Below are 23,560 nucleotides of genomic sequence, written 5' to 3' on the forward strand. Positions count from 1 at the left end.
AAAGGAAAATTCTTGATGTATCTCCCTTATGAACATACACACAAAAATTCTAAGTAAGTTGTTAACAAATCAAATCCAATGATATATGAAAAGATAGTACACAATGAGCAAGTTGTTTACTTCAAGAATGCAAGGTTTGTTTAATATTTGAGAATCAGTGAAATTTACCACATTAAACTAGAGGAGGGCAATCATGATCTTCTCATTAGAAGCAGAACAATCATTTCATAAATCTGACACCCAGTCATTATAAAATCTGTTAACAAATCTGGAATAGAAGAATTAATGGTCATAATCATCATAATTAATGGTCAAATATTGAAACCTTTCCTCCTGAGAATGGGAATAAGGATGTCTCCTCTCATTACTTCTATTCAGGATATGCTGCCAATCCTAGCCAGTGCAATAAGGCAGGAAAAAGTTGAGGGTATAGAAATAGGAAAGTAAGATTTAAAACTCTTATTTTCACATTTGATGACCCAGTTGTATATGTAGAATCTACAGAAGAATTATTGCAACTTATAAAATAATTTTGTAAATCAATGGACATGTGACCAATATACAAAATATGTTTTTCTGTATATCATCAAGAAATAATTAGGAAATAAAACTTAGTAAAATGACAACATTTATAATAGCATCAAAAAGCATGAGATATCAAACTGGAAGTTTGTAAAGCATATATACATAGAAGACTGCAAAACATTATTGAATGAAATTAAAAGAATATATAAACAAATGGAGGAATATACAATGGCCATGGACTGGATATAATAAAGATATCAGTTCTCTCCAAATTTATCTACATATTCAAGGTGATCTCATTAAGGGTTCCAGCAGGTTTTGTACATATAATTGATAATCTGATTCTAAAATGTATAAAGAATCTCAAAAGGAAAAAAGAACTGAAACAATCTTGAAGAACAAAATTGAAGGGTTTATACTACCATGTTTCAATGTTTCAAGATTTATAAATCTACAGTAATTAAAACAACTTGTGTTTGACTTAATGATGGACAAATAGACCACTAGAAGAGAATTAAAAAGTACAAGAAGGGAACCATACTTACAAGGTCATTTGCTTTTTGACAAAGATGGCAATACAGTGCAGAGGGGGAAACTTGGTCTTTTCAATAAGTGATGCTGGGTGAAGTGTATATTCCATAAGAAAAATAGGACTTCCCTGGTGGCGCAGTGGTTAAGAATATGCCTGCCAATGCAGGAGACATGGGTTTGAGCCCTGGTCCGGGAAGATCCCACATGCCACGGAGCAATTACTGAGCGCAAGCTCACAACTTAGCTCAACAGCTGAGCAGTTGCTCACAACTACTGAGTGCGCCACAACTACTGAGCCTGTGCTCTAGAGCCCACACACCACAACTACTGAGCCTGCACACCGCAATTACTGAAGCCTGTGTTCCTAGAGCCCATGCTCCACAACAAGAGAAGCCACCGCAATGAAAAGCGTGCACACCGCAACAAAGAGTAGCCCCCGTTCACCACAACTAGAGAAAGCCTGTACACAGCAACGAAGACCCAACACAGCCAAAAATAATTTTTAAAAAAAGAAAAATAATGAATCTGGACCCTTAGCTCACAATATAAACAAAGGTCAACTCCAAGTGAATTGTAGATCTGAACATGAAGGTAAAACATTTAAGCTTATAGAAGAAAACAAAAATATATCATCATGGCCTTAAACAGGTCACAAAAAATAATAACATAAAAGAAAATGTTGATAAACTGTACTACATTAATATTAAGGAATTGTATTCAACAAAAGACACAATTTAAAGGATAAAACTTTAGATTGGGAGAGAATATTTGTCATAAAATGTATGTGATAAAGGACATATTCACAAATAGATAAAGAACTACAAATCAGTAAGATATGAGGAAATAGGAAAAAATGGGCAAAATTTTGAACATACACTTCACAAAACAAGATATCCAAATGAAAAGGTATGTCCATCTTTATTAGTCATCAGGAAAATGCAAACTGCTGGAAGCTGACCTCTCTCCACATGGTCTCTACACATAGTCTCTCATGTAGCTAGCTGGGCTCACTGAAGGGTCCTTGGATCCCAAAAGTGAGGGTTGCAAGAAGAAGGAAGCGGAAGCGCCCAGTCCTCTTGGAGGTTAGGCTCAGAACTGGCAGTGTCACTTCGACCATGTCGCATTCAGGAAAGCAATCACAGGACCAGCTAGGATTCCAAAGGGAGGGGAAGTAAACTCCACCTCTCAATGCAGCGAGTGACAGAGGATTTGCAGCCATCCATAACCCATCACATCTTCCCACCTCCCTCAAATGTATGCTTGTCCAAAACTAGCTCTGTCATCAAAGTTCATTTCAAATCCTCTCTCTTTTATGAATTATTAACCCCCTAAACTGAAAATAGTTCTTCCATTTCCCCCAGATAAAACAGATGAACTCTCATTTTATCTGTACCTTTCTTGGGGCACTTTTAACTTTAAACCTTGAATTATTTATGTAAGTCTTATCTCCTCTACATTTTAAATAACATTATTTCTAGTTGCTTAAAGAAGAAATTCATATTGTAGAAAATAACCAGCATCTATTGCTGAATAATATGTGCCTCCCCCACATTGCTTTACACATGTGACATAATTAGTAATCATTTATTGAGGAAGATTAGAATAAAATTTAAACTTTCTAATAGGCCGATATTAGGTACTTCTGAGGGCATTTGGCTTGCCTCTTTCTTCCTTATCCTTAATTATATTTTTAAAATACAAATAGGCAAAATGACTCTAAGTAATGTTTGTATATATTTTACCAGGCTCATGTTGGTGACAGGCTGGGGGGCAGGGGATGTCATAATAAAAGAAACAAAAGAAAATAACACATAACGCAATGGCTAAAGCTTACTCAGCTCTTAACTATATGCCAGGCACAGCTCTGAGAACTTTATCCTCCTAACTGCCCTACAGTGTTTTGAAGAAAAGGAAGAAATAACCAAGGAATGAAGAACAAAGGAAACCAAAGAGGCAGAAAAAGAAAATGTAACCTGTATAACCCCGAACAGTTCCAAGACTTCTGAAATTCTGACATAAGTTGGTTACATGATTAGGAAAGCCAGACTCTAAGAACATACTCAGGAAATGACTTTAGAAAAAAAAAAGGGCATCTTTCCTCCCAGATTAGAATCTACATTTCCCATTTTTATATGGAGTATGATCTATCTCATTAATTCTAATTTTTGAAAACAAAATCATCCATTTTCTGACTTATTGGAACTTCCAGGGTTTCAAATTACCTTAGAATAGTTTTTAATATAATGTTAAACCCTTTAACCACCCATAGAGGAGAAGCAAAGCCTGACAATAATTTGGGTTTTTTTAAAATAAATTTATTTATTTATTTTTGGCTGCGTTGGGTCTTTGTTGCTGTGCACGGGCTTTCTCTAGTTGCAGCAAGTGGGGGCTACTCTTCGTTGTGGTGTGTGGGCTTCTCATTGTGGTGGCTTCTCTTGTTGCGGAGCATGGGCTCTAGGCACACAGGTTTCAGTAGTTGTGGCATGTGGACCCAGTAATTGTGGCGTGCAGGCTCTAGAGCACAGGCTCAGTAGTTGTGGCACACGGGCTTAGTTGCTCCATGGCATGTGGGATCTTCCTGGACCAGGGCTCAAACCCATGTCCCCTGCATTGGCAGGCAGATTCTTACCCACTGCACCACCAGGGAAGTCCCAATAATTTAGTTTTAAAAAATTGTGTTCTACCTAGAGGTAATAGTCTACTATTATAATTAGAAAAAAGTAAACACATTACTGATACCTTTGTTTGACAGCCAAAAAGTATTATGTGTTCAGTGCTATGCTCTTTATGACTGCTGAAAAAGAAAAAAAAGTGTAATATGGTACATGACATCAGAGAATATACAGTCTATTTGAAAAGATAAAACTAAATATTTAGGAAATTAAAAGGAAGGCTTTAGTTTAAAAATAAATTAAAATGTCAGGAAAGAGAGGAATCACTGTGAAATATAACAGCAAAATAAAATTTTGTTTGAGGAGTTGGGAATTGAGGTGGACCTACAAGAAGGGCAGAATTTAGAAAGGATAGCAAAGAACATTCCAGATTTGAGAAAGTAGAAATTAGTAACAGTATGAACAAGGTCATGGAAGCAAGATAATTGTTACATTTTTAACCAGATAACAGGGAAGAGACTATTCATCTTGAGCAAAGCTACATATTGGAGAGTGTTGGAAAATACAATTTAATGGGTAAGGTAGACTAGATTATGGCAGTCTCTAAATGGATGCTAGTCTGTGTGGTTCAAGCTTGGTGCAATAAGCAACTTGAAGCCATTTTCAAACTTGACTGTGAGAGTATTTAATGAACTGAAAGGAACTTTACTGAGTTTTAACATAGGAAAATTCTTCCCGAAGCACAGTTGGAATGAAATCTTCTTACTTGTTTGCCATAAATTCAGCATGATTTTTCCATAAAGAGATTATTATTTTTGACATAAAGCAAACGTCAGAGTTTGGGTTTGTATTTGTGTCCATGAACACGATGATGTGTGTAGGTGTTTTAGTTTCCAAAGTCAGGGTCATGAGGCAGATTAGGGCTACACAGTGTCACAGCAACTAAGCCTGCTGTTCATTTCAGTCCAAAAAGTAGTCAATTCACTGGAAAACAATCAACAAAGTTTAAATTAAAACAGTTACAAATTATTTGTGAAAGTAACCTCGGTTTGTTTAAAGAAAGTTATAAAAATAGCATGGTGTTCCGTAAAGAGATTATTATTTAAACATGAAGCAAAGGTCAGAATTTGCGTGTATATATGTGTGAATATATGTGTATGTGTGTACATGTGTTTTAATTTCCGAAGTGGGGAATCAAGTTGGTCATGTCAGTTCATGAAGTAGACAGTTTACTGGAAAAAGTTCAAAAAAGTAAGTTTAAAGCAAAATATTTACCAGTTCATTGTGAAAAGCTCCTGTAAGTTTATCTAATGAAAAGTATTAAATACAGGTGTTATTTCATGAGACCTAACAGCTTGTCACTCTGTCATGGAAATAAATTTGATTACTCTGATACATTTCTCACAAAACATGTTAATTTCTACCCAATGCCTATATCTTCTGGGTGCTGAGAAATTGATTTCCAATTCATAATAAAAAGTCCAGCAAAACTGCCAATGAAAAACTTTCATCAGTTACTTTTCATTTCATAAATATGCTTTGAAAACACTTTGTTAATTTTACAGAAAGTCATTAGGTTAAATAAATTACCTTTTGGATACACTTACTAATGGAGCAAAATAATTCCAATATATAATTTACTTCTAAGTGCCTCAGAGTTTCAGGAAGTATTAATAAAGCCCTGACTTCCTGTATCTTAAACCAAACATTAAGTCTGATCTTTGCTTTCCTGGGTCTTAATAAAACAAATTACAAAAGTTATAATGGACTTCTTGGAAAGGTAATGACATATAGGCATGTTTACAGAATTCCTTTCTTTGATTTCCAACTTAAATTTAAAAAGGTTAGGCCTAAACAGAAAACTATAATGCCACCAAACAACTATTAGGTACAATTCTATTTAGACCACATTGAGAAAGGATACTGAGAGCCTAGCCTAAAATCTCTAGTTTATGAACACAGAACAGAGTTGTAGGTGACATATGACAGAAAATCTAAAGATTCCTACTATTTTTGTTGTTGTTAGCTTTGAAAAGCCAGAAAATACTTAGCATAGGTTCTATGATAAGCAAGATTGGCAGTAGCTGGGAAATGGCTTCTTCAAGCAGCAGGCTGTTATCTCTGACTTGTCCTTTTAATCAAAAGCGTTGCTATCTTAGGGCAAACATTAAGCTGTAGGGTATGAGACCCTTCCTCCCATGTTTTTCTCTAGCTTTTTCTTAAACTCCTGAACTGGAGGATGCTTCTCCGTGTTAGGAGTTTATCCTGTTTTGTGATTTGCTCCTTAGTTTCCAGTTACTGATTTGAGGGGACATTAATGGGCATCAGACAGAAATTCCCTCAATCAAAAATAAGTAAGCAGTTTTTAAAAAATGGATCTATAATTAACAATAACAACCAAAAAAAATCAGAATAAAGGAAGAGAAGGAGGAGGTGGAGGGAAGGAGGAGAGGTAGATAAGAAAGAAAGAAGACAGGGAAGAGAGGGAGGGAAAAAGGAATGAAAAAAAATAGACCCAGTAAAGATAGATGAAGAAGATTTACCCTAAAGAAAAAAGTTTAAACTTAATGCTTTGTTCTCCCTTCCCCCCAGATTAAGGAAACACGTGTCATTTAAAGACATAAAACAGAATGAAAAGGAAACAGATATTCTAAAGAGGGAAAAAAATGATGACACTGAAAAACTGGAAAATATTTAGAAATAGTGAAGAGTAGAAATGACACTGTAGAAAAACCAATCCATGACATCAAAAGCCAGCTTTAGAAAATCACACTAGAAATGTGAGGGAAAGGACACAGAGACAAGAATTACAAGAGATGCAATGGAGATCTGAGGTACATAGGACTGCTACATCTGAAGAAAATATCAGAATGAATGGAATAAAAAAATTATTTAAAGATAAGTTGAAATAACATTTCTGGAGTGAAGGAAGACAGGAAATTAGTCCAGATCATTTGGCATGGACCAAATATGCTCATGGATGTTTGGATAAGATCAAATTTCAAGGACCTTTAGGCATGGACCAAATGTCTTATGGATGTTCTAGACAGGACCAAATGTCCTGCAAGGTGAAGAACAAAAGGTGTCAATGTCCTAGAAGGAAAAGGTAAAGAATGACAAACCCCAAGACGTCTCCATGTAAAGTTATTGAACTTCAAGTTTAAAGCATTCAAGCAGTAAAAATAAGTCACCAATAAAGGAAGAGGTAGAAACCAACAAACGCAGACTTAATAATTCTCCTTAGCAGTTTTAGATGCCAAGGAATGTAGAATAATGTCAATGGAGTTTTGGGAGAAAAGAGATTTGACTCTAGAATTGCACACTCAGTCAAACTGGTATTCAAACATCCAGACAATACGAAATCAGCTCAAACATACAAAGTTTGAGGAAGCGTATGTCCCAGGTGTCCAGGTAACATTTTTGAAAAATCCATTTGTCAACAAAATCCAGCTGATATAGAGGATCATCCAAATAAAAACTACGGAAATGGCAAATGGCAAAGTCACAGGATGAAAGATGGTTGGTGAGTATTGAATTCAGTTGAGCATAAAATTAAGGCCAAATTACTAATTAATAAAGTATAAAACAATGTAATTTTTATTATTCCTGAAAGGAAAACTACCTTATGTTGAAGTTTCAGAAATAGTGGTAAAAGACTCAGTGAACACCACAGTATTTATCAGAATTCTGGGCATGAAACAGACAACACCTGCAAAAAACTTAAAGATCTATTTACATAGGGATGAGAATCTCCACAGCCTGGTGAGCACCTATTAACAATCAACAGCAGGGAAGGCATTATTAATACCTTTGGCAGATTGTAATACTGTTCACCCATTTCTGTTTCTACCTGGGGAGGCTTATACTTCCCTGTTTCATTGCAATTAGACTTGGCCATTACCTGTCTGAGCCAATAAAATATGAGCTGAAATGTCATGAAACAGATGGGAAGAAGCTCTTAAAGCCAGTTTGTGCTTCTCCATCACCGGAATCCCAGAGTGAACATCAGGAAGCAGCACCACAACCAATAATTAACAATAATTAACCATTGTAGTTGTAAGTCACTGAGGTTTGGGAGTAAGTTTTTGACGGCAGCAAATTCATCCTTTCTCACTAGTATACTAGCCCTAAGGCTGACAAGGAAAGGTAAGGGCAAGGTGTCACTAGAAATGAGAAGTGAAATCATGGAAGGGCAGCCACAAAGTTGGAGCTGAAGTCTTAAGGAAGCACAGTGCAGTCCAGAACCATAACAAAGCAATAGGGAATGGGGCAGTAAATACCCTGACTTCTCTTTCCTCCTTGCCCTCTCTCTTACATCCTGCTTGTGGCTCCATTTGCCCAAATCCAACTGGATGCAGAAAATTAAGGAATTAAGAGTTCATGGTCACAATATGGGTATCCCCGTAATTGTTCTGAGATAGTTTGAGTGCAAAATCTTTATTAGGGAATCAACACCTGTGAAGGGAAAGAAGATGAAGCAGGATTGGACCGAGAAAGGCACTGAAAAACAAGGCAGACAGTGAGCTCCAAAACTTCAGACAACCCATCAGAGAGCTCTAGAGTGAGAATTATCCATCAGATCCTGACACATAAGGTCAAAATGGCCAGCCATGTGCCCATCATGCCGGCACTGAGAAGATCGATGGTAAAAGCTAGTTGATGTCAACTGGCTGGGTCATTCTGTCTACTTGGTTGTTTAGTTCTTAAATGGCGGAGAGCCTCTGGTGGGCATTAACATGTACATACACACAGACACAAATTATATTTATATTTAATCTTCATTTCTTTATATTTCTTGTCTACAGAAAAGATATTAATTTAAGAAATCACCAAAAATTTTAAAGGTAATATTTTAGTCCCAAAGAAAACCTCAACAAATTTCTATATTAGAAGTAGTACATAATACACTGTCTGACAATAATGCATTAAAATTAGGAATGAAAAACAAATGTACAAAGAAACAATACAGTAGCTGTTTGCAAATGTTGAAATTCTCTGGAATGATTCTAATCAAAGATTAAATCTAAACCAAAACTGCTAGAAAAATAACAATCCAAATACTAATTGCCAAACCTGTGGGACACAACCAAAGCTCTACACAGGATCTTAAAGTTGTTTTAATATGAAACAATTAAAAAATCAAAAGAGATTAATAAAGCATTCTACTCAAGGGTTTAGGAAATAAACAACAGTAACAGCAAAACAATCAGAAGAAAATCATTAATTAAGATAAAAGCAGGGCTTCCCCAGTGGAGCAGTGGTTAAGAATCCGCCTGCTAATGCAGGGGGCAAGGGTTCAAGCCCAGGTCCAGGAAGATCCCACATGCCGCAGAGCAGCAAAGCCCGTGAGCCACAACTATTTAGCCCACGTGCCACAGCTAGTGAAGCCCACGCGCCTAGAGCCCATGCTCCACGAGAAGAGAAGCACTGCATTGAGAAGCCTGCACACTGCAACAAAGAGTTGCACCCGCTCGATGCAACTTAGAGAAAGCCCGTGTGTAGCAATGAAGACCCAACACAGCCAAAAATAAATAAATAAAATAAATAAATTTATTTAAAATAAAATAAAAGCAGAAATTAATGAATCTTCAAAAGAAAAGCAGTAGAATTAATAATTGCTCTTTACTAGGTAAAATACTAGGTAGCCTAAATTTTAAAAACATAAAGGACTAAAGCACCAATACAAAAGTAAATATGAATTCGAAAGCAGGAATAACCATAGATCACTACAGAGAAATGTGGTTGAAAGGGAAGAAAAAATTATCAAATTAGACAAAAGATAATATTGAAAGCCTAAACCAGCTAATAACTATAAGGTGAAAACTAAAAACAGAAGTCTTCAGAGATGAAATTTTTTTAACCTTCAAGGGATAGAGGTTGACATGTATTTAAACTCTTCTAGGGGTAGAGAAAGAAGAAAGTCTGCTCATATTTTTTATGAAGGCAAATAATGATTCCAAATCTTGTCAAAAGTAATCTAAAAGAGAAAACTACAAATCAATTCACTCATGAATATTGGTGCAATTTACCTAAGTAAAATTTGATCAAGTAGAATTCAGTGATACTTTAAAAGAATAACACACTGTGATCAAATAGAGTTATTACAGGAATGCAAGGATGGTCCTTTGACACGTCATCACTTAATAGACAAGAAGAAAAAATGTTATCTTCTTGATAAATATTAAAAAGCATTTGATAAAATTTAATATTCACACATATTATTAATAGGACCTGTTATTAAAATAGGAGTAGAAGGATACCTAATATTTTTAAAGCACGCATTTCCCAAACCAAAAGCTAAGATAAAAAATACTGCAAGAGTTCCCATTAAAAATAGTGACAAGATGAGGGTTCCTGGGTGGTGGTGGGGGAACAAATTAGGAGTATGAAATTAAAGTATACGTACTACTATATATAAAATAGATAACAAACAAGGACTTACTATATAGCACAGGGAACTATACTCAATATCTTATAATAACCTATAATGGAAAAGAATCTCAAAAAGAATGTATATATGAATCACTTTGCTGTACACTGGAAACTAACACAACACTGTTAATCAACTATATTTCAATAAAAAAAAATTTTTAAATGAGGGCTCCTGCTATTATTTACCATTTTTATGGCTTATAGCCAATCTAATAAGGGAATGAAATAAGAAGTATATTATTCTGCTTGGGCTGCAATAACAAAATTCCACATGGCTTAAACAATAGAAGTTTATTTTCTCTCAGTTCTGGAGGCTAGAAGTCCAAGATCAGAGTGCCAGGATGCTCACTTTTTGTTAAGAGCTCTCTTCCTGGCCTGCAGACAGCCACCTTCTCTCTGTGTCCTCACATGGCAGAGAAGGAGAGGGAGTGCTCTAGTGTCTCTTCTGATATGGACACTAATGCTATAGGAAGAGGGCCCCATGCTTATTACCTCATTTAACCTTAATTTCTTACTCCAAGCTCAGTCACATTGGGGTTTAGACCTTCAACATATGAATTTGGCAGGGGGAGGCATAATTCAGTCCAAGAAGTATTAATATTGGAAATCAGAAGGCAAAAGTATGATTGGCTGCAAATTGTATAACTATTTATCTGAAAAATCCAAGAGAATCAATTGAAAACAAGAAAAAAGTAGCATTCTGTATGGTGACAAGTAAAAATTAAAATATAAAAGTCAATAGCATTTTTACGTTTAAACAATATAATTAGAAAATGTATTGGAATAAAAACTCCATCACAAAAATAAGACAAGTTTTAGATAGCCATGAAAAAAGTCAAAAGAATATGATAAATCCAAATGCATAAACTATAAATTATTGAAGAACGTAAAGGAAGCCTTGAACAAAAGAAGAAACATACTTTCTTCTTTCATAGAAATACTCAATATTGTGAAAATTCAAGCTCTTAATGTTTAAATGCAATGCAATGCCACTCAAAATCCTATTAAAATTTGTGGCTGGGTGCCCTTATGGTGAGCTATGTAGACTGACAAGAGAGAATATAACAAAATTATCCTTCCAGTTGGAAGAATAAAATTATGATGTTAATGAGGAGAAACGTATCCTACCAGAACAATGATGGAGGATCTGAGAAAGGCCAACAGATCAGTGTAACACAACCAAGAGTTTAGAAAGAGCTGTGAGCAGATATAGGATTTTAATATATGATAAAGATGGCATTCAAGTGAATGATTGAAATATAGAAAATGGAAAAATACGCATCACCAGCTTATTCCTTCCATCAAAGAAAATGCCAGATAAATAAAAAATATAAAATTAAAAACTTAAACCATACTAGAACTAGATGCAAATATGAGCAAACTCGTTTCTAATTTTGTTTACAATTTTGGATGGGGAGGCCTTTCTGAGCATGTCACATAAATCATGAAGAAAAATATTGATAATTATAAAACATCAAAATTACATTTTAACAGAAAGGTAACACCAAAAACAAGTTTGAAATTTTTTTCAAAAAGAAATGTTATTTTTAACAAATGTTAAACAAAGGATCCCATAAATCAATAAGAAAAACATCCCAACAGTAAAATAAATGGCACAAACAGCATTTTATAAAAGAGGAAACAAAATGGCCACTAAATATATGAAAAATATATTGAGGTTCACTAATAATGAAAGAAATACAGACAAGATAATGTGATACCATCCTCTCTTTATTGGATTGGCAATGCTGAGAGTTAGCCTATCTATGTGTGAGAAACTGCGGAAATCTAAACTGCTACTCTGCGAGAGTGCAATTTGTTAAAATGTATCAAAATTTTAGAATACATACCCTTTGACCCGGTAATTCTAATTTTATGGCTTTATCCCAAGAAGATAATTCAGTGTGGGCAGAGATGTATCTATGAGGATTTGCCTCCTAGTGTTGCTTTTTATAATCATGAAAATTGGAAAATCGTGTCCCTGAATAAGAATTGATTAAGCACATACTGGTACATCCATCCAATTTTTTTTTAATAAATTTATTTATTTATTTATTTTTGGCTGCATTTGGTCTTCATTGCTGCGTGCAGGCTTTCTCTAGTTGTGGCGAGTGGGGGCCACTCTTTGTTGTGGTGCGCAGGCTTCTCACTGCGGTGGCTTCTCTTGTTGCGGTGTGCGGGTTCTAGGCACGCGGGCTTCAGTAGTTGTGGCAGGCAAGGTCAGTAGTTGTGGCTCGCGGGCTGTAGAGCGCAGGCTCAGTAGTTGTGGCGCATGGGCTTAGTTGCTCCGCGGCATGTGGGATCTTCCCAGACCAGGGCTCGAACCCATGTCCCCTGCATTGGCAGGCGGAATCTCAACCACTGCACCACCAGGGAAGCCACATCCATCCAATTTAAGACTACATACCCATTAAAAAAGGTGAGCTCATGAATTTTCACATGAGATTGACAAGGAAAGATTACAAAATATCTATATCATATCATCCTATTTCTTAAAATAAATAGAATACACATGTATAATATTAAATGTAGCAATATAAAAGATATGGCTTTATTTTATGTACGTATTTGATTACATAGAAAAGTATCTGGGAAAATGTTTATCTAAATATTAATAGTTTATGGGATTTTGGTGATTTTAGTTTTTTAAAAATGTTTTTACTATTTCATATTGCTTGATCTCTTTTAAGATGATTCTGTTTATTTTTATGATCAAAAAGCAGTAAAATCATTTTCATTGGTGAGGAAATTACTATGACAGGGACCATGTTACTTACAATATTTAGAAAATACTATTATTCACGAAATCATGTATGATTGCCCAGAATTGGATGACTTCCTTTAAACTCTCACATCACATTATGACACTTGTATAAATTAAAATTAGATTTTTAAGTTATTACCTTCTGTTAGATTATACACTCCATGAAGTTAGGACATTTACTTATTTAACTGACTTTCCTACAGTTCTTAACATAGGGAAATACTCAGCAAACATTTATTCAGTTGAACCAGTTGGACTTATGCAACTGTTTTTTTAAAACCATAATATTTATACCAATACTAATAAAACTGGAATTTTCAAAGATCCTAAATTTTCAAATCATTCTGGTTTCAAAAACCAAACTCTGCATGCTGAATAAAACAAAGCAGAAAGATGAGTTTATTGCAGGGTTTTCAACCTGCAAGCCAGGAAACTCAAGGCCACAGGAACAGTGAGTTCTGAGTTGCTCACAGACTAAGGAATTTTTATGGGCAAAATACATAAGTTATTTGGCTTTTTCAGCTGATTTGTTGCCTAGTGGTCTTCTTATTTGGATCAGGGTAGCTGAGTTAGGAAACAAGAAAATCCAGAGATGGCATGAACAGACTTGGTATTTGGGTATAGGCTTGTGTCCTTTGCTAATTTCTAAGAAGAGCTGTGAGGTTAGGTTAAGATTCATTTTTGCGCCTGTGTTGACTGACTCCATTTTGTCCTTGACATAAGTGACTCCGTTTTGGTTTGTTTCTACACTAGTTAAAAAGGGAAAGATGTATAAATTGGCCATTGCATAAATCTCAAGAATAATTTTTACAATAGTTATGATTTTCATTGGTGTTCTCAGAATATTGAAGAAAGAGATTTAAACTGTTTCAAGTTAATTAAAATGCACCTAAAAGAGCTCTAGAGTTCAAAGAATGTACAATCAAACCCCTTACACACAGCATTTCTCTCCAGCAAAAAAAAAAAAAAAACTAGAAATGTCTGTTTTCATCCATAACTCTCTTCAAATAGCACAAGCTCAGTTTTTTAAAAAAATGATTTTTGAGTATATCTGGGATGAAAGAAAAGCAGAAATGTTTTCCTGATAATTGTGTGTCATTCTGTTCCTTTCCTGTATTTTCTCTAATGTGCATCTATGATGATCAAGAACATTTTCTAATTTTGTAAATGATCAGCATGACTCAATAAAAAATAAACCAAAATAATTTTGAACACCTAACTGGTAATATTTTTAAATATTCCTTGAGCTGGAACAATTAGATGTTTGAATTACTTACTCTGAATGCTAATGTATGAATACTTTTCTCCTGTTCCACATTCATCTCTCTATATATAAACTATTTAAATCACAGTATAATTATGGAATATGTTAGTGGAAGGAAGGCAGAGTGTTTTATCAATGCCTGTAAGCATCATTTACATTAGCATCTGTTACAGAATTGGTCTTAAATTTTATTTCTAGAGCCTTAAAATCTGTGGGTCACACACACTCAATGTTTTTAGACTGTAATGTCATAGGACTAAAACATTTTTCAACCTTCCTTTGTTTCAACATGCTTTTGAATGCATCTGAAGATATGAGTATTGTGTTTTTCTGATTTCTTTAGATCCTTTCAGCTCTGGAAGCCTTGTAATGTGTTGTTGAAATTTTTCTTTCTATTTTTGTTGTTTTAAACACACAAACTTAGCTCTTATTCATGTTTATATTACAAGACCTTTAACAATTGGCATATCAGTTCTCAAATGTTTGGTAATAAAAATATCTTTCTTGAAATACGGAAGTAGGAGATGGATCTGCCAGTGTATCAATTGGCCTGTCAGTATTTACAAAGCAGCACTTAATGTCACCAGGTGATTGCAGATTTCTGGGCAAAAAAAAAAGGCTACCCTCATAAGTGAATTTATTAGATATCCCCTTGTCAATTAAAAAGAAAGAATAATCTATAATATTTTTATTCATTTTATAAAATATAAAGGGAATACAACAATATTACTTTCTTCTATATGCTTATATAGCTAACCTGATCATTTCAATTAATATAGAAGAGACTCCAAAAGATTACTTCAGAATTTGGATTTTCAGAAGTTTTTGACAAAGCTAACCTTCGGCCAGCGCACCCAGCAGGGGACTGGAGAGATAGTGTGTCTATCCAGGGTCTAGGTTTCAGTTCAGTATAGAGGACTGTGATGGCCAGAGCCAAGATTGTTAACCTCCTCCTTCCTTCTTCTTCGTCTACTTCCCATTCCCCTCCTTAGGGCCTGGCTGGGAGCAAGAGGAGAGAGGGAGGGCAGCATATATCTAGGGTTGAATTTTTGACTGACACAGCTTTGAAAATTGGTTACATGTGGGGGAAGACATGGAGAATATAAGTAAATATATCAAGAACAATGGGCTTTGTCACTATAGGAGAGGAAGGTATATAAGTAGAAAGGGGGAAGACTACAGTAAGCCACATGGTGTTGGAGTTATCAGTGTGAACTAATGGGTTTTAAGATAGGTGGATGGATGGATAGCTAGCTAGCTAGAGAGATAGACAGATATAGAATAATATAGTGTAATGTAATGTAATTTTTTTTTCTAATGTTGTCTGCTGAGAGGACCCAGAGCAGTGATACCTTAGTGACAATGAGCACAGTAAGCAATCAGCTCTTGGTTTCTAAATCCCATTTTGCCCAACAAAAGAAACTAGGCTCCACAGAGAAACGTCTGACTTGGGTATGGGGAAGGAAAAAATTCGGTGGTTCTGGGACGTGTTATTGTGCTAGAGAGCAAAGAAGTATACAATGAGTGATGGGACCTTGTCCAAAGGACACAGGATCAAGCTTGAAGGGTCACCTGCTAGCCAAATGGAACATAAAAATAAATTATGATAGTAATGAATGGTCTGCTAGCTAATTTGAACATCAAAATAACCATGATAGTTATGGACTGTAACTATTTGAGTAAAATACATATCCATGAAGCATTACTGTCATAAATGCATGAATTTTTAAAATAAACGTATGAGGGGAAATAGGACACATCAGTGGAATGACAACTCATAAATCAAAAGGAATAATGAAATTAGAATATTACTATTTGGTAGCTATCATCACAATAATAATAATTGATTTAGGTGTGAGTGAACAAAGAATGCTCAAACTGAAGGTGTAAGTTTGATAAGGAACTGAATATATAGTCTCAGTGTATCTTCCCATAAAAATTGTTACTAATTGTTTATTAAATAAGCACAACATGCTGAATAATTAACTTCAAAGCAGAGAAATTTAACTGATACTATCTCATCCAAATAATAAACATTAATGTTAAAAGAATGCAAATTAACATTGTTGCCTCCTGATATGCTTTAATGAGAAGAATATAACATCAGTTCTGGTGCACTCCTGTCAAAAATGCATAAATCATGAGGAACATTAGAAAAATATTCTTGGGGCTTCTCCGGTAGCACAGTGGTTAAGAATCCACCTGCCTATGCAGGAGACACGGGTTTGAGCCCTGGTCCGGGAAGATCCCACATGCCTCAGAGCAACTAAGCGCATGCGCCACAACTACTGAGCCTGCGCTCTAGAGCCCGCGAACCACAACTACTGAGCCCACATGCTACAACTACTGAAGCCCGTGTGCCTAGAGCCTGTGCTCCCCAACAAGAGAAGCTACCACAATGAGAAGACCGCACCCCGCAACGAAAAGCAGCCCCCGCTCGCCGCAACTAGAGAAAACCCACGCGCAGCACCGGAGACCCAACACAGCCAAATTAAATAAATAAGATTTAAAAAGAAAAAGAAAAATATTCTTAAAAGTTACTGTTCTAGGCTCTTCAAAAATGTCCAAGTTCAAGAAAAATAAGAAAAGACTGAGGAACTCTATTATAAACTGCAAGAGACTAAAGAAACACTTAAATACAAAACATGCTTCTGGATTGGATCCTGGACCTACAAATGACATTATTAGGATAACTGGCAAAACTCTATTGCAGTCTGGGGATTATATGGCAATATTAGATCAAAGTTAATTTTAATAGCTTTTCTTTGGCTATATAGGAAAGTGTCATTGTGCCTAAAAGCATATTGAAGTCTGATGAGAAATGCAGCATTGGTCTGCAGCTTAATCAGATGGTTTTATCAGTGGTTCTACAGGAACTCTATGGATTATTTTTATAACTTATGTGAAAATTGGAAGTTACTTCAAAAATAAAGTAAAACAGCAATTTTGATCAAAGTTCTATGTAATATTTTAAAAATCTTAATGTCTGAATCATGGAAACACTGAGAATGTTGATGTGGGCCATTAGGAGAATCTGCTTCCACATGTTCTGGCTCCCTTTTCTTTGGGTTTTGTTACATAATTCTGCCCAAGGAAGCACAGTGTGTCATTTCATTCACTTAAGGATGAAACCCATATAAAATCCAGGGTTATAAATTTCTCATTATCTTCCTCTTTTCCCTGTTGTATTGTAGAGGTTTCTAGTACTCACTTAATGTCTTATTTCCCCTTCTGATTATTCTTGTTTTAAGATAGAAACATCAGTCACCCTCAAAATACTGATTTTTGTTGGAGTCAAAGTTGGAAATTAAATTGATTTTCGCAGGAAAATTTTGATTAGTACTTAAGAAATGAAGCATTCTGGTTAACCAAAATTTGCTTCTTTTTTTTTTTTTTTGACGTTAGATTTTGTGAAAAAATCTTATTAGTACCTCTTCCTGACTTTGGTAAAAATAAAAAATGAAAAAGAAAGTGAGGAAAGATGAAGAGGAGGGAGGGAGGAGAAAGAGAAAGAAATGGAAAAGTCAATAGAAACTTGGCCCACCCCTAACATAGATCCCAGAAGTTGCATTTTTTCAAGTTACTAACGTAAAGTCATTTGACTACAACTGAAACAATCCCACACATTTATGGGCAACCGATCTTCAACAAGGGTGCCAAGAATACACAACTGAGAATGGATAGTCTCAACAAATGGTGTTGGGAAAACTGGATATTTACAAGCAAATGGGTGAAATTGGACCCCTATCTTATACCATACACAAAAATCAACTCAAAGTGGATTAAAGACTAAATGTAATACCTGAAACTGTAAAAGTCTTACAAGAAAACGTAGGGGAAATGATACTGATCCTGGCAGTGACTTCATGGCTATGATGCCAAAAGCACAGACAAAAAAGCAAAAATAGACAAGTGGGACTACATCAAACTGAAAAGCTTCTGCACAGCAAAGGAAACAAAACAGAGTGAAAAGGCAACCTATGGAATGGGAGGAAATATTTGCAAATCATATATCTGATAAAGGGTTAATTACAATATAAGAAACTCCTATAAATAGAAAAAAAAAAAACAACCTGATTTAAAAGTGGGCAAGGAACCTGAACAGGTATTTCTCCAAAGAAGACATACAAATGGACAGCAGGTATATGAAAGATGCTCAACATCACTAATCATCAGAGAAATGCAAACCAAAACCACGTTGAGCTGTCACCTCACACCTGTTAGGAAGGTTATTATTAAAAATTTAATAACAAGATTTATTTATGTGAAGAAATTGAAACTTTTATATACTGCTGGTGGGAATGTTAAACGGCACAGCCACTTTAGCAGATAATAAGGACGTTCCTCCAAAAATTTTTAAATAGAACTACCATATGACCCAGGAATCCCACTTCTGATTATATAGCCAAAAGAATTGAAATCAGGATTTCAACAAGATATCTGCACTCCCATATTTATTGTAGCATTATTCACAATAGCCAATGTATGGAAACCACCCAAATGTACATCAACAAATGAATGGGTAAAGGGAATGTGGTATAGACATATAATGGAATATTATTCAGCCTTTAAAAAGAAGGAAATCTTACCATTTGCAACAACATATGGATGGACTTGGAGGACATTATGCTAAGTGAAATAAGCCAGTCACAGAAGGACAAATACTGAATGATTCCACTTATATAAGGTATATAAAATAGACTCAGAGAGAGAACAGAATGGTAGTTGCCAGGGATGAAGGGAGAGGTAGGTGGGGAGTTGTTCAATGGATATGTTTCAGGTGTGCAAGATGAGTAAATTCTGGAGATCTGCTGTGCAACGTAGTGCCTATAGTTAGCAGTATGGTATTGTACACTTAAAACTTGTTAAGAGGATAGAGCTCATGCTAAATCTTGCTACCACAAAAATAAATAAATAAATAAAAGAAGCAAGGGAGACACAAGAAATCTTTTGGAGGTGATGGATATGTTTATTACCTCGATTGTAGTGATGGTATAACAGGTGTTTGCATATGTCAAAATTCATCAGAATGTATTCATTAAATATATGCAATTTTTGGTATTTAAAAGTATACCTCAGTAAAGCTGGAAATAAATTTTAAATGGAAGTTTCAAAAAAATCCAGTAAGTTGTGTTCTGGTTAGCTAGATTCCAGATTTAAAAAGCGAAGGAGGGGCTTCCCTGGTGGCGCAGTGGCTGAGAGTCCGCCTGCCGATGCAGGGGACACGGGTTCGTGCCCCGGTCCAGGAGGATCCCACATGCTGCGGAGCGCCTGGGCCCGTGAGCCATGGCCGCTGAGCCTGCGCATCCGGAGCCTGTGCTCCACGACGGGAGAGGCCACAACAGTGAGAGGCCCGCATACCGCAAAAAAAAAAAAAAAAAAAAAAAAGCAAAGGAAAACCTTGATCTTATATAATTCTATTATTTAAGTATCTGACTATATAATTTGCCAATTTTACTTAAGAGTAATATATAAAAGTAATTTTTATTATGTGCAAACCGATTATGCAAGCCTTACTTTCTGATTTTTTTATTACTTTTAAATCTACTGTCTGAATTCTTTATTGGCTAAAGAATTTGTAAGTATGAGCTAGAAGAAAAGATATTTAAATTAAAACAGTCTGCCTTGAGTCCCCAGGGGAGTGATGAACTAGCATTTTAATTACCAACAAATTTAATTATTCAACCCAGGTGTGAACCATAAAAAGTTTGGCAAACTCCTCTGTTTTAAGTAAGTGCTTTGCATTTGTATGAAAATATGATGCCATCCATCCATTTCTAATATAGAATGCAGATTCAGAAAACTGTCAAGGCTCGTACTGTGGTTACATCACTTCAACAATTTATAAATTCCCAGAACACTGCAGCTCTCAGTATTAGACTATAAAGAGGGACATGTACCACCCAAAAGTTAAGCCCATTGATACGGGGATTTTCATCACTGCAGCTTTCTACCAGTCTTTCCCTTCATTATTAGGATTTATCTAAATGCCATTTTTTGGCAGAACTGTAATGAAACAAGTAATTTCTTTAAAGGAAACAGATTTGTTATGTAAAGTTATAGAACTACATCTATAACCACTGCTCTTGTTGCTCTTTAAATTTAATGAAACTTTCCATTCAATAAAGCTTTCTTGGACTTGTACAGCATTCTGTTAGTCCTCAGAATAATAAGGCAAGGCCCACAAAGACACTTGGCAATTGTCAAGATTACAATTACTTTTATATTGATTTAACTCTAGTAAAATATCAGGGTATTGTCATCTCCTGGAGAACAACTTGAAAATACACTAGTGAAATTGAAATTTAGGACCAGAGGCATTCTAAAAATCTTAATTTGGACCAAATCTCCATCTTTATCATTACAGCGAACATTTGCAGATCCTTACTGGGATGAGGTGAACCAGTGTGGAAATGCTTTGGTATTTATGTTTTGATTCTATTTCTACATTTGCTAAGATTTACCTATCTACTGTCTAGTTAGCTAGACATACCATTATAAGCAATGTATACCATTTTTAAGTAACACTAATTTTATATATCATTTACATATAGTATTTATAAATACATACCACTAATAAGTAGTAGATGCATTTATCTATTGTAGTGTCTTTTGGTTTTGATTGCTTAGCCTGATAGTTCTAAAATATTCCAGTTGTTACAATATAATATAATTTTAACCTCTCTAGATTTAGGTTCGTCCAGACCATGCATCTTACCAATTTTGCTGTATTTTATGATAAGATTTTATGTTGAATGTATGCCACAAAAGAAAGATTAAATTACCTATACTCTTTTTTTCTTTAACCAAGAAAAAAATTTGCCACATGTGAAATCTACCTATCTTGAGTTTTGAAAAGTAGAATTTTCTAATTCAGGAGAAGGACTCACTATTTTAGGTGTTTAATCAAGGGTCAGATAATGATAGAATGGGTTGCTGTAGTTACAGTTTATACCAGAGTCACACTATAGTGCCCTCCTGTGGAGGTTTCATTAAAACTTTATTTTTGTGCTGATGAGAATGATTTTCAAAATAAGTGACAAAATCGTTGCATTCAAATTACTGAAGTTTGATATCGTTTGGTCATTTTTTTTCATTTGTAACTAGATGTTAAATTACTTTTAAAATATAAAAGCATTCACAGTTCAGAAGATTTGCAGTTCAAAATACAAATTGAGGAATGGCAGCTTTTTAATCTATATTTCTTCATTATTTTATTGAAATGGATTTCTTTCCTTGACTTTTCCTTAAATAATTAAATAATAAAGGGGAAAGAGAATAATCATATCCTTAACTAGAAAGATAAATTTTTCAGCTAAGACATTCTCAGATTTATGTCATGAAAAAGTTTCATTGTTAGAAGCATAAAGACTATAATATTTTAAAATTACAACAGAAAAATTGACAATAAAAGTTTAGAATGTACACTCATTTATATATACCAAAAAACTGTGCAAGAGGTGACTTTTTTTTTAACTCAAGGTTTTTTTTCCCAGTTTAAGATTTAAACTTTTTTCTGAGGGTAAATTAATGTCACATATTAGGTATTTATTTCAAAATAATTTGGTTTGTTTTTCCTCTCAGCTCTAAACTTTCTTTTACTCTTAATTTCAGGAGTACAGTAACATAACTTAATTACCATATGTGGCATGCACATGCATATATATGTGTGTGTGTGTAAATAAAATAAAATAGAATATATATATATCCCAAGACCTTTTTACTCTTGGTCCACATTTATAATCAAGTTCAAGTACAAAAGTCTCAGATCAGTGGATTTAGGTGTCCCGTAGTCCCTGTTGTATTGATATTTAGTCTTTCCCTCTGGTGGCCTACTGCTTTACTACCCAACCTTTTTCATTTGCTAATGCCTGCTCACTACTCAAAACACACCTTACTTCTTTAATGGGAAATTAAACAACGTAATTAAAACTTTTCTGAAGAAGTAGGAGAGAAAAAAAAAAAAACAAAACACTAAAAAGAGTTGAGACAAAAGCCAGAAAGCTATCTGCAGCATTTTATGTCAACAACAAATGCAATGGATTTTTGTCTCCTTACATAAATCTCTTTAAATCTGTTTCCTGCAAATGGAAAAGGAAAAACACTGGTTTTTCAAAGTTTAAACATCTGTAATTACAGACTATCAGGCAACTGGCAACATTCATAACTAGAGAAGTAAAGGGAGCTCTTTCTGAAGCAATAGCCATGATCAAAGAGATTATGAGTAAGCTCATCCAAACTAGAAGTGTTGGACAAAATCTTAAAATAAAAACAAAAATAAGATGAGATAACGTGGATCAGAGTGGAGGATGGCATTTGTTTCCTTTAGTAAAAATAGTTTCACTAGTGAGACCAGGTGAGATTCGAACCATACTTAAGAAACTCAACCTAACCCTAAAAGTAACCTTAAATTTTTAGTTGAAGCATGTTAGTACTGAGCATCCTTCTGTGATGAGCATTCTTCTATGTCCTAAAGAGAATCCAGGAGAAGAATGTGATTTTCCAAGGTCAGAAATATAGGGAGTTCCACTAACAAGCAACAACATTTCTGGAGCTTCCATCATGGCGTAGGCCCTGGAGGTCCTCCTGAAAAAGATGAAGGCCTTGCCTTCAAGTAGTTCATTTCATAGCTATGAATGTTGTCATTGTCTGTCACCTAAGTTCCCTGCAGGAAACTTTTTTTTTAAGTCATAAATTCCTATTCCCCTCTCTACCATGTGAGCTGTGGCAAAACTGCTCTGAAGGCTTGGTGAAAGTCAAGGAAGACAAGAATAGGTAACGAAGTCAGATAAATGATGGATGAAAGGAATATGTGAGGAGATGCCAACAGTTCTGAGTCAATCTTTCCTATAGTCCCTTCTCTTAGTTCTGAAATAATGTGGTTCAGATATCCCACCAAGGGAACCCTATCCAAACCTGACCGTGTACCTGAATTACCTATAGTGCTTTTAAAAATTAACTTTTGATCCACCACCTACCCCCCGCCATAATTCTAGTTCAAGTAAGTCTAGATAGGACTTGGCATCTCTAGTTCTTAAAAGTTCCATGGTGATTTTGATGTACAAGCATGGTTGAAAACCAGCTGATTAAACTTTGTCTGCCCAGCTGGGTGTAATTTGCTGGCATAGATTCTACCCTCTCCTCCCCCAGAGAGATAAGAATTTAGTATATATGGTAGAGTCTCTGAATTGTCTCCCAACATGCATTCTTCCCTTTTTCCCTTAACAGAAGATTTTTAGCTGGGCACATAGTTGACTAGGATAGACTTCATTTCCCAGCCTCCTTTCCAGTAAATGCGTAAGTAAACTTGGCCACAAGAGTTTTGGCTGATGAGATGTAAGAAGAAGTAAAGTGTGGATCTTAACGGAATTGTCCTTAAAAGGAAGGAGTGTACCCTTCTTTTTTGCCCTACTCCTATTTTTCTGGGTAGAA

General features: G+C 35.2%; 1 protein-coding gene across 6 annotated transcripts in view; it reads left to right on the forward strand.

Moving 5' to 3' along the window:
- CABCOCO1 (ciliary associated calcium binding coiled-coil 1) overlaps nucleotides 1-23,560 on the forward strand; it is a 134,121-nt gene that overhangs the window by 79,668 nt on the left and 30,893 nt on the right. Inside the window, exon 6 of one of the 6 annotated variants that reach the window (XM_027091799.1) lies at nucleotides 20,496-20,789. The exons of the other annotated variants lie outside the window; for them this stretch is intronic. Coding sequence (XP_026947600.1) covers nucleotides 20,496-20,564 — 69 coding nt within the window. The 3' untranslated portion in view covers nucleotides 20,565-20,789. Of the gene's footprint in view, nucleotides 1-20,495; nucleotides 20,790-23,560 lie in introns of those variants that run through there. 6 annotated transcript variants of the gene reach the window in all.

Source organism: Aethalodelphis obliquidens, unplaced genomic scaffold (assembly GCF_003676395.1).
Source record: "Aethalodelphis obliquidens isolate GAN/ISIS:26980383/991018 unplaced genomic scaffold, ASM367639v1 scaffold73, whole genome shotgun sequence".
Taxonomy (NCBI): domain Eukaryota; kingdom Metazoa; phylum Chordata; class Mammalia; order Artiodactyla; family Delphinidae; genus Aethalodelphis; species Aethalodelphis obliquidens.